Source organism: Serinus canaria, chromosome 12, assembly GCF_022539315.1.
Source record: "Serinus canaria isolate serCan28SL12 chromosome 12, serCan2020, whole genome shotgun sequence".
NCBI classification, from domain to species: domain Eukaryota; kingdom Metazoa; phylum Chordata; class Aves; order Passeriformes; family Fringillidae; genus Serinus; species Serinus canaria.
The window spans coordinates 9,159,380-9,171,260 of NC_066326.1; the positions used below are offsets into that span (position 1 = coordinate 9,159,380).

The following is an 11,881-nucleotide window of genomic DNA, read 5'->3' on the forward strand; positions in this document are numbered from 1 at the left end:
ACATTGAGAGGATCTTAAAGGCCTCATCCATGCCAGAACTTCTTACCTGTATATGAAGACGATGACCAGAACAATCAGTGCCACAAAAGATGCACCAACACCCAAACCAATCTGTGCCTCCAGCGGGAAGGTGAGCTGGCTTTCTGTGTCATACTGCACTCGGCCCAGGAGGAAGTTCAGGTTTCCCATCTGAACCTGTAAGAACAAAGTATTTGCCATGATGATTCCATTCCTCTGTGCAGGAATGAAATACAAAGCCACAGGGCTTCTCCAGAATGAGCACAGGGGGCACAGAGCTGCCCAGAAGAGCTGTCCCACAGCACAGTGAACCCAGCTCTACTGTTTACTTTCAGGCAACTTTAGCCTTTAAGAGCAGAATTTGAGAACAAGACCAGTTCCCATCCACCCCTGTTACCTCCCCTGTCAGCAGGGCTTGTACCTTTCCTAACTTCACATCCCACTCCCACTCCTTGCACATGCTTCTAGGAATGTCAGGGTTCCAGGCAGTGCTGCTGATGCCCTACCGTGAACTCTGGGAGCAGGTCCGTGCCCTCCCGCTTGGTGCGGTGCCGCGGAGCCGGCTGCTCCGAGGGGGGCTCGCAGTAGAGGTGATTCCTTGTCAATGTCTTCACCACACAGATGCCTTCCCCAATCATAGCCATAACTTCATCCTTGGAAATAGCCAGATCTAGATTTTCCCCCTGAAATACATTTGGACAGCACATGAGATCAGTAAAAAAAAAAAGCTATGTATTGCCATGGCTTTAGAGAAGATGGAAGAAACCAATACCATGAGATGAAAGCAGCCTTTTCTCTTTGTTTAGGCTCACATGTAAATAGGCTGCAGGAGCTAAGTTTGTAAGCTAAAAAATTCAGTTGCATATGATTTAGATATAGCTTTAGGACCTGTAGCACACTACATAAGTACAGTTATAAATAGCCTGTCCTCTTAAGGCTCTTCAGTGAAACCCAGCTAAACTCAGCTCTTCACTCTGTATATTTAAAAAGGTAGTCTCACGTCAGTTAACCTGCACACTCAGCTGAGTCAATCACTGCCTTTCAAAGGTACAAAAAATCTGTACCATTTCTCTTATTTGCTTTAATTTTGGGAGATTAAGACTTTATTTTTAATTAAACCATGCTGACAGATGTTAATTACATTTTTATGCTTTAATGCTTTCTAAACCCAGAGCTCTGTCAGGGTATCCCAACAGGCTGACAGATCAACCTCCATGTCTTTTAAAATTCTCTTCCAGTCTTCTCAAACTGTCCTACATCTCCAAGATGCATTCAAGTCCAATGGCAGTGGTCTAGGCATTCCTATGCTCTTACATCCTCACAGTTTTTCACTCATATGCAAAAAGAGAGCATGTGGAGAATTTGCACCTACAGCTGCAGCCATTACTTTCTTTAAGAGTACTGGACTGAAAAGTACATTTTCATACAAAAGAAATACCTCAAAAACTTTTTCTTGCATGTACAGTAAAAATAGAGTCACTGTGCTCTTCTGTATCATCTTTAATGAGTGATTTTTCTGCCTTCACGTAGTAACAGGTCTTCCCCACTGGCAGGATTCTTTTACTCCTAAGTTACTTCTAGAGGAAACTGAAGTAGCTATGATAGGGTCAGCAGCTGAGAACAGGATGTGGGGATAATGCAGTACTAATATCTCATATACAAACAGTTTATTAGGATTAAATAAAACCCAAAAAACAAACCACAGAAGTTTCCATAAGCCCTATGAAGCCTAGCATTGATTTATGGACTTAGGAGGCTTTTTTGCTGTACTTTTCCCTCCTCTTATGTACTGTTTCTCACAGGCCAAAGCAGATGTGTTGTGACAGGTTGCAACCTGTCAAATGCTTTAAAAACCTTGGATGCTGCACGACACCAACTTAAAACTTCATATGAGGAACATTACTTCCAGCTGGTTTTTGTCTTACCTCCACAGAGATGACACTTCCTGGCTTGTGACGATATGGTTTGGCAGGGTCCTCAGCATTCAATGGTTTTAGGATGGGGTTGACTTCATAAGAGAAAGGCATGGGATGCAGTGAGTTGAAATCAAAGCTCAGATTATCCAGAATAAATTCCAGTTTGATTCGGACACTCCTCAACAGCAGGTTAATGGCTGGAGTTTTGCACAGGATCAGGTAGGAAGAGTTAACGAGACATGGTTCTTCAAACTAAGTAGAAAAGGCAAAAAACAGTGTCAGTAATGGAACACCAATGCTTCTCCTGCAGCTTGGCAATACTTTCCATCCCAAACAATCTGGGGCCAGTCTGCATTCTTCTAATCTGGAGAAATGCCAGAAGAGCCCTGCTTAACTGTAAAGGGGAAAAATCCAAGATCTGAGGAATTCCCCATGTTCCTCTAAAGGAAAGCTTTCACAGCACTGGTTTTGTTGGAAGATCTCAGCAGTGGGAATCAGCTCTGACATTCCCCTGGCAGCAAATTCTGGAGAGAGAACAGACTTAGATTTCCCTGCTCTGAGAGAATAGGACCAAACATCTTCAATGCAAGGCTGTTTTCCCAGTCTGAATGCTTCTGTGGAAGTGTTCCCATGCCTGGCTGGATATGTTTTATACATTTGGTGAAAGTATTAAGAGCATTTTTTTTTTCTGTCCTACAGCCACAAATCTTTCCTAAGAACATTGATAAAACCAGTTGTTATTGGTGCATGTGCATCAGGAGCACATTTATGCACAGGAAGCCCTTCATTATTTGCATTAATGATGCAAATCCTTCTTGTACTCAGGCTGCCAACACCCTCTACCTCTGCAAATTCTGCTGCATGCTCTGTGACCTTGGTGACCACATCAATACTTCTGTAATGACCCATCTCAGCAGACTGGCAGCAGGAGAGAAGAAAATAATTGTGGTGCTGGTAATTTCACTGCCTGGTTTTGTATGTCAGAGTGAAAGACATCCCAGGAACTACAGGGACAGACTGAAATATGTAAAAGGAAGAATCTGAAGCACAGAGACACTGAGCCACATCAGCTATCTGTCTCAGATGGAGATTCCTTTATCTCCAAATGCTGCATTGCTATTTCTGTCCCACATCACAGTCCTGCACATCTCTGGGCAGAGGCAGACCCAGCCCATGGATATGTTTATGGAAGTGCTTAACCTCTCAGCCTGGCAGAGAACCCTTCCATGGGCCAAGACTGTTAGTACAACCAAGCAGATAACAGCAAGTGGTGGGAGGAAAAAAGCCCTAGAGACAGAGAGCCCACCTCTTCAGAGGTGGAACATCAACCCTTGTGCATCCACAACCCCACAGAGTGCTGTGCTACCTGCTGGATGCTGCACAGAGAGCCCTCAGGACACTCAGAGTCTGGGATGATCCTTCGCCATCGCCCCACTCCTCGGCGCCGGCGTTCAGATGGAGAAACTGTAACTCGGATCTTTGGTTTCTGTACAACATCCAAGTTGTATCCATGAACTCTGAGCACTCTCCCTCCACTGAAATACAGAAGTAGTTGATCTGACTCACCTGTTATTCATTAGCTCAATTTTGTCCATGCTCCCATCCTTCTGTTTATGCTCATTCTGACAAGCCTGCCTTCATCCCAAAGTGCTACTCAAGAGAGATGACATTGGTGCTGAGCCCCAGCACACTGCCCAGGGGAAGGGACACTCATTCTTTCTACCTGAGGAAGCTTTTAGGTGGCTCTGCAAAAGTGATGTTGGGATCCAGAGTATATCTAAAGAGGGATCCCTCCAGTCTCCGCTCTTGCTCCCCATATTTGATGGTGACTGGGAGTTCTGTGGACACATTGCTGGGACTTGTCTGGCACGCCAGCTGATCCTCTGTCATCTCAGCAAGGCTTGGAGAGACAAGAAAAACAAGGGATTAACACAGCCACTGCAGAGACAGATTCTATAGTACTGTGCCTTTCTCTTTGCAGAGAGTATGCAAACCTCTTCTGCTTTTTTTTGCAGAGAGTATGCAAACCTCTTCTGCTTTTCCTAAACCTCGTGCTAAAAGCTTTTGTGCCTTCTCCGTGCAAGTAATAATTGCTGGGCAGCTCTTGGGAGCAGGACACAGACAAAATGCAGGTACAATCACTGTCCAGACTGAAGGGACTGGACACATGCTACCAAAGCATGTGCACCTCCTCACCAGCAGTGAGGTGAGGCAGGTTTACGTGTCCCAGGGTGCAAGGAAACAAGCAGCTCCTGGGATCAGGCTGCAAGAGCCAACTGCAGCTCCTCACCAGAGTGTCAGGGTGAGTTACAGTCCTGTCAAGAGACAAGCAGAACAGAGGTGTGCAGCCCTGCTCACATCCAGGGAAAGTGGGCCAGAATCTAATATGGTTGAGGTTGCTGCCATGATGCTCACAGGCAAGAACCCATGAAACACAGAGGAAAGCAAAGCTCCAGCTCCAGCTGCTCCAGGCAGCATCACACCCTGGGAGGCTCTAGGAAGGACTCAGGACAGTGCACAGGAAGCATACTGGCAAATTCTGATCTTACATTTGACAAGGGAGGTCTCCAAGAAGGACACTGATCTCATTGGGATGCCCAGTCAGCAGCTTTGAGCCTAAAAGGGTAAGGCAGGTTCCTCCTGCTTTGGGACCCTGGGTTGGAACAATGGATTTCAGCTCTGGATTCTAGAAGAAGGAAGGAAAAAAAAAGAAAAAAACAAAAGGGAAGTGAATGACAAGGACCTCAAAAGACAAGACAAGCAAAGAAAACAGCAGAATGTGTTCAGTAGCCTACAATGCTCTGAAAATAGAAGCTACAGATCCAAAACACAGGCAGGCCTCAGCTATACTCCAGCAGCTATTTTACTGAGCAGAGGAGGGATCAATAACCCCAGCAAGAACCACAAATCAAGGACCTTTACACAGAGTGCCAAAGGCATATGGATGCTGCAAACAGCAGAGCTGTGAGCCTCACACACAAACCTGAGGATTAACAGTCCAAAGGGATTGTTCAGATCAGTAACTGGATTAATAACTCAGTTTAGGAAAAACAAGGTAGCAAATAAATTGCCTGTTTGCCTAGCAGATGAGGAGATTAACAGCAGGGAGCCCTAAGAATTTTTGTTGAGACCTGTAACAAAAAAAAAACTTGGTACGATTGAGGAGGTGCAGCAAAATTCAGCAGAGTGACACAAGTAAGTCACTGATGCCAAACAAAAAGCAAGATCCATGAAGTAAGAAGGAGACTAAAGGATAAAAAGCAAACATGTATACTGCTGCTAGTCTCTAAATGGCATCCTGGTGATAACCAAAAGAAGAGCAACAACCATAAAATGGTTCTATTAAGCCAAAAATGGAAGAACTCAAGACTTGTCAGCATCGCTTGTAAATGGCACAGAAAGGAAGAAAAAGAAGCAACTGTATTTAAAAGTTACTTAAGTATTATTTCATAGTTGCTGGGTTTAAGATATCAAAAAGTCATCAGAAACATGTTTAAAAATGATAGGAAGCATTTCGCCACACAGGGCACAGGAATTTTGGACTTACTGCCACCAGCTGCTGAAGGTCAGAAGACAAAAGCACGTTCAAACAGTAATTTGCATATTAACAAAAGAAAAGTCCGAAGTCTTTGTAAGATGTCAAGCCATCAATAAAAAAAAATTCTTCAAGTTGGAAACATAGAGGAAAAATACAGAGTATCTCTAAGTATTTAACAGCTATCATTGTCAAAAAAGAAACAAAATCACTAGACTACAGGATCTTTAGTATTACCAGTACAGCTGTTCTTATAATCTCAAGGGGGGTGAGGGAGGAACAAACCAAACCAAACAAGCAAAAAAATCCCAGTACACTACACAACACAAGGAGCAGAAAAATCAGATAAAAATACCAGCAGCAACTGCCTGGTAGAGTCCTGTGAGTTCATGCAATAAACAGCCATTTAGCAGAGGTACTGGGAAAAGAGGGGAGATATTTTAGTTATGTTACCTGATAGGTGAAAACATGACCAGAAACCCCACGACCTCCTCCAGGCACTTCCACCACGATATGCCCAAACCTCTCTGTCCAGCTCCCGCCGGTGACGCACACAATGCTGCAGGACAATCCAAGAACAAAGTCACACCAGGGGAGAGCAGGGGAGCTGCATCCACTGCAGCATGTCATAAAAACATCCAGCAACCACAGCTCCCTTCTTCAAGCCTTATTTGATGCTCAGAATATGCAACTAAACATCAAGAAACACCTCTAAAAAAGCTGGGTTAGGTGCAGCAGAAAAAAGCAGGGACTAGTTCCAAACAGGCCCATTCTATCTAAAATTATTCTTTCTGGGACAGACAGGATGAGTCCCACTGTATCACAGACACACAAAGAGTCCAAGAACTCGTCTATATTCCAGAGCTGATCAAAATCAGTTGCATCTGGAGGGACCTCTGGCCAGCAGTAGTCAATCCACACATTAATGCTGTATCTGATGCAGGAGAAGACTCACGACCTGGGTTTAGTTGTCACTGGACTTCAGCCAGTGGCCTCTGCAACCAGCCAGATCCCCTGATCTGCACCAGCGATTCCTCCCAGCCCTTTTTCCAGACATAATTTGCTATGGGAGATGCTGACAAGATGAAAAGCCAAACTGTACTTAGAACAGAGCAGCAAGGAGTCCCTTAGCACTCATTTGCTAGCAGAAAAGCTAATCTGCAGGAGACTTCCTAGCCCTCCTGCATAGCAGGAGATTAATTTTGTCTGGGCCTTGCTCAGGAGCGGGTTCCTGGTTCACAGCTATATCCCCTCAACTAAAGAGGCTGAGGAATTCGAACTTAGGCAGTGCAGTCCAAACCAAGACCCTGTGATGCCAGGTGATTTACAGATACAGAACACAGACAGTGCTAACCCCAGAAAGATTAAGCTCTAATTCTAGGATGAAAACAGAAAGCAGATGGATCCAGACAAACAAATTGCACAGACAGGACAACACTGCTCAACACAGCAAGCCATTCCCAGCAGGATCTTACCTGGCTCCTAGAGGGAAGGGTACTAACTACTGCTACCATGGAATGGAAAAACATGTTTGTGATAGCTCTGATAAGAGTTTACTCACAACTGCCCTCCTCTTCTCCCGCTGGTTGTTTGGCTCCTCTCCCTCCCTTGTCCAAAGCTCCCACCTACCTGCCCTACCACAGGCCAACTACACAAACATCCTTTTCTCCTTGCTTCCTAGTTATCCCCCAGTCATACCTCTTAACACCTAACTACTGCTTTATTATTTTGTTCTGCCCTGGCCAGACATACCAGCTACACAATTCTCTTTCACTGTCATGAGCCAGATTCAGGAGGATAGATCTTTCTGCTTCTCATCCTTCTCTTTACTGTGCGACCTGTCAGGCATTCCTGACCACCAGAAGAGTGGCACTGGGCTCACAAGGACTTCCTCATCTGTCCCTGGCAGAGAGGATCTTTTCTTTGAGTTTGTTCCTGGGGAGAAGTCTTGCTAGCAAGTGAAGACTGACAATCTAGGGGTGTGCTTTCAACCACATGTTCCCATCTTCACCCTGTGTTAACACGGTCAGGCTATTTCCCTATCAGTGACACTTGAACAAGCCATGTCCTTTGCTTTATTGAAATCTCCTGTGGCTGAGTGAGACACCCATGAAATTGCAGGGTTCTGAGCCCACAGCTCCACTCTGTCTGGGCAGCGTGGCTGGAACACAGCATCACTGCTTGGCTGTCACCTTGTACACAGCCTTATCTCTCTAGGGTTACTGCTGAGCAAATGCTCACACAGTGACCTTACTCAGGGCACTTCCTGGGAATGGGCAGGGCTCAACACCTACTACAGCAAAGGCAAAGACAGCTCAGGCTGGGTCAGCAGCCAAGGGAAAAGCCAGCGCCTGCCTCTGGGAGAAGGTTTGACAGATACTCTACCTGCTAGAGATCTCATACTCTTGAGCATCTACGGCACAGGGAATTCCTGCAACAGTGACAGTTTCTGCAATGTCTTGATGTTTCTGCCCGAGGTTTGAGCCAGTGATGGTGATTCTAGTGCCACCTTCCACTGGTCCAGACAGGGGGTACACCTGCAAAGACATCCGCGCATGTGTAAATGTCACAGTATCTCAGACCTCCACAGTCTGGTGACTGATCTACAGCACAGGGCTCTTCAGCTGCCCTGGTGCAAACTCTGCCTGTTCAGGTCACTGCTGCTGACTCCTTTTACTGGCTTGGACTAGTCCCAGGCTGCAGCCTCATCAGAAGAAAGGCCATAAAGAACATCACAGTTGGAGCCTTCTTTCCCGTACCTCGCTAATGCCAGCAGTCCCCACCCAGAGGTGATAATCCACTTAGAAGGCAAAGACTGTCCTACTTTGCCTTCCCATCAACATGCTGACCACTCCACAGGGCATTTCTGCTGAAGAGTGGGAATGCACAAGCCAATACATGTTACTAGTATTGAAGCAGCAAGCACCATTCCCCCCTCAGCATCAGGACGACAATGAGTTGCATGCTGCACAAATGTCAAAGCTCTGTCCCTGAGCAGCATCCAAGGAAAACTAAGACAAGATGCAGCACATGGATGTTGTGTGCCACTGAAGGGAGGACAAGCTGACAGCAAAAGGGACACATGGCTACAGACACTTGTCATGTGGCAGTTAGCAAGAGACATTTAAAATAAACAGACAAAAAAGAATTAATTCCAGTAACCTGTCATGCCTTTCCCATAATTTCTGTGCTGTTGTCATTAGGTTTTACCTCCTCTGCCCCAGGCTTAGTTGGGCCAACCTGTTTCAGGGTCTGTCTCAGGACAGTTGGAGGATCCATCCTATGGACCATTTCCCAGCTTCTCGATGATTCTGGTGTGCCAGTTTCAGCTGAGATACAAATGAATCATTTCCCACTGCTCTCTATTAGCAAACTGAAAGCCCAGCAACAACAGTCTAGAATCCTCACAACACTGAGGGACTCCAATTGAACTTCCTCTTCAGAAGGTCAATAAATTAATGAGCTGCTCTGTTTGCACTCTGAGTTCACAGCCCTTTGATTTCCACTGCAGAACAGAGCCCTTCTTGCCCTGTGTGCAGTACACCAGTGAGCAAATTACTCACAGAGTGAATGAGAGGTGCTGGACACAGGTCTTCAATTTCTTCTTTGCAAGAGCCCCTGAAGATACAGCTGGGGTTGTCACCTCCACACCACACACAGTTGTACTTTGAGTCAGCTGTTTGGCAGCGGCTACAATCAGTGTGTCCCACAGAGCAGTTGTAAAAAGTCACTGCAAAGAAGAAAAATTCAGAGGTACCTGCAAACGTGCCCACAGGGCACAGCATAACCCAGCAACCTGGTGTCTTTTACAGACCCCACTCCTCCTCCTCCTGCCCCTGTGACAAATGACAGAAGTGCAGCTCTGCTTTCCTTAGTTTTCTTGTAATAGGACTACCACAAGTATTAAAAACCTCATTTGAGCATTTCTCCATTCCCTTCCACCTCATCTGCTGTGTTTTTACTGGGAAGGTGTTGCACTCCTACCATGAAGATCTGCAGCACTGTCCACTCGAAGATGTCGTCTCCTCTGTACAAACACCACAGCATTGAATTCGAGTTGAGGTGCTGTGTAACTGTACTGCAAAGACAAAGATCATCAAGAGGACTTAACAGAGGCAAAAACAAGCCAGCTGAATGGGCAAGAAGCACCAGCAGCCATACTGAACAGTGCGTGGCACAAACGGCCTACATGGAACTTCCCTGCATGTAGACAAGGCAGTGTTAGTGGGGCAGGGGCAGCACATGCTTGTCCTCATTGGTTCACAGTCACAATTCTGCTCTATAAAGAGTAGCAGGTTTTGGTTCACTAAGATGAACACTGAAAACCAAGTCTGTGCTTACAACAATACTCGTCTAACTTCCTAACTGCATTCCTAAGTGGCCAATTCCTATCTACAAGCCACCTGCTCAGAAAGCTGCTCAAGCCGGCATTTATGTAATTTCAGTAGAGCTGACAATGGAGAATCACAATTGGTCTTCTCCCTTAACTATATGAGTTTGTAAACTAAAAATAATCTCTGCTTGCAAATCTTGCCTTAAGTAAAATTCACACAGCCTCCAGAAGCGTATATGTCTGTTTTAGTTTTCCCTGATAATTTTACAATCCACCGGCCTGCTTCTATCACCAAGGACAAAATCAGTACTACAAAACAGCAGTTTTCTTCTCACAAAAGAAAATCATCATGAGCCATGATGCAGAGAATGACAAACAAGAGTGCCTCAGACTAAAGCAGGAGTGGCACAGTGCTGGCCAGTTCAGAGACAGCACCAACCCCTGCTACAGCTAGTGCAGCAACAGATCATGTGGCTCAGACTGCACTATCTTCCTGAGGTTGAAGGTACCAGTACTGGCAGGCAGCAGCATCACAGCTGAAGGCCCCAGAGTGCTAAATAGTCTACAAATACTTTTTCAAAATATGCTCTTTTCTCCAGAGCTTGCCTTCCATCCTATTCTCTTGCTGAGCAAAACCAGCACCCGTGTGAACTGTGAAATGGCACAGCACTCACCTGGTTCATCTGGCAGGTGATATAACAGAGGGATTTGTTTGTTTCTTCTCCTTCCACATAAGCTTCCATCACCACTGTCCTCCCCTCCAAATTCAAGACACATTCATAGTCCCACTGCTGGTCCTGCAGGAGCAGACACATGGCACCATTCCTCAGTGACACAGAGCTTTGGGCTGCACAGATATTGTCCTGCCTCACCAGTTCAGCACCTTTCTCCAAGCCACCAAGCCAGCAGCATGCTCCTCTTGTTCCCCTTGTTATGCCAACTCTATGCTATATTCAAGGGCTCTCTATGCTGTGACTGCCTCCGTGTACGAAGGGCAAGCCAACACAAAACACCTAGAAAGGAGCATGTGTGTCGCTGTGCAGAGAACTTAGCACGGAGGGAGAAATAATAAAAACCAAACAGTGGGACTGTGAAGTTGTGCCAGTACATCCTTGTGAAACACTAGCTTGGAGATGAAGAATACAGTACACAGATTAGGGGAGAGCATGTCAAAACCAGTAAGCGTGTATTTCTCCTCCCTGTCTCTTTCCTGCAAACCTTCCACTGAATTGCTTAGATAGTTCCTGTAAAAAAGCTAGATATGCATCTCTCTGGAACCAGCTCTGCTCCTCTGAGCAGTGCAGTATGTCAGTATATACTTTAATGTATAAAGTAACAATTAGACTGTGGGCTGCATTTTGAGTTGTTTTTTTGCCAAAGGTTACTAAATCATCTTCTGTCTTGAGAAGCAAAGAGAATTTTTATCAGAGGTACACCCAAGAAACAACCGTCAAGGGTGGTTTTCCCCACTGCAGAAGTTTCAGGTATGGCAGGAATAGCCACATTAACATGAGCATGCCAGAAAGGAAAGGAATAGATGACTTGTCTTTAGCTTATGGAGAGACAAACAAACAGGACAGATTCAGCAGAAAGTTATTCCAAGAACTACCATCTGCAGTGCAGCACAGGTGCAATTTAATCCAAATACATGCAGATCTTCTCCAGCAGGTTGGTGCACACCTGTACTCTTCCTTTCTCTGGGTGACCTTCTACACACAAACACATCCAGGTATGGAATTCTTTATGCATAGAAATAGGTTATTCCTCTAGGAGAAACCTAGGCAGAGTCACACCTGTATCTTACACATATTTTTAGCAGCCCAGTGGCCAGGTTGTCCAAACAGTGCCCTGCATTAATGGAATTTCTTGATGGTGATGGCATTGAGCTGACTACCTGATAGAGGTGGAAGTTCTTTCCCAGCAGGGTTATCTTCCTTGCCACGTTGACTGGAAACAGTGAAGATCCCTGGATTCCCTGCACACAGGGACATGCATTTGGACCCAAGCTAGGCTCTTCACTCTGAAAAAAGGACACAACCCTTCCTGTGTGCTGAAATACTAGATTAGCAATCTGTCAAA

The 11,881-nt window shown here is 45.6% G+C and overlaps 1 protein-coding gene across 5 annotated transcripts in view; it reads right to left on the reverse strand.

Annotated features, from left to right (window-relative positions):
- PLXNB1 (plexin B1) overlaps window positions 1-11,881 on the reverse strand; it is a 77,019-nt gene that overhangs the window by 12,995 nt on the left and 52,143 nt on the right. For all 5 annotated transcript variants that reach the window (XM_030227942.2, XM_030227941.2, XM_030227939.2 and 2 more), the window contains 12 exons: window positions 11,697-11,822; window positions 10,477-10,599; window positions 9,454-9,547; window positions 9,033-9,199; window positions 7,855-8,006; window positions 5,923-6,028; window positions 4,484-4,620; window positions 3,658-3,834; window positions 3,301-3,469; window positions 1,944-2,186; window positions 525-701; window positions 47-195 (listed from right to left, as the gene is read on the reverse strand). In XM_030227942.2, coding sequence (XP_030083802.2) covers window positions 47-195; window positions 525-701; window positions 1,944-2,186; window positions 3,301-3,469; window positions 3,658-3,834; window positions 4,484-4,620; window positions 5,923-6,028; window positions 7,855-8,006; window positions 9,033-9,199; window positions 9,454-9,547; window positions 10,477-10,599; window positions 11,697-11,822 — 1,820 coding nt within the window. The remainder of the gene's footprint in view (window positions 1-46; window positions 196-524; window positions 702-1,943; window positions 2,187-3,300; window positions 3,470-3,657; window positions 3,835-4,483; window positions 4,621-5,922; window positions 6,029-7,854; window positions 8,007-9,032; window positions 9,200-9,453; window positions 9,548-10,476; window positions 10,600-11,696; window positions 11,823-11,881) is intronic.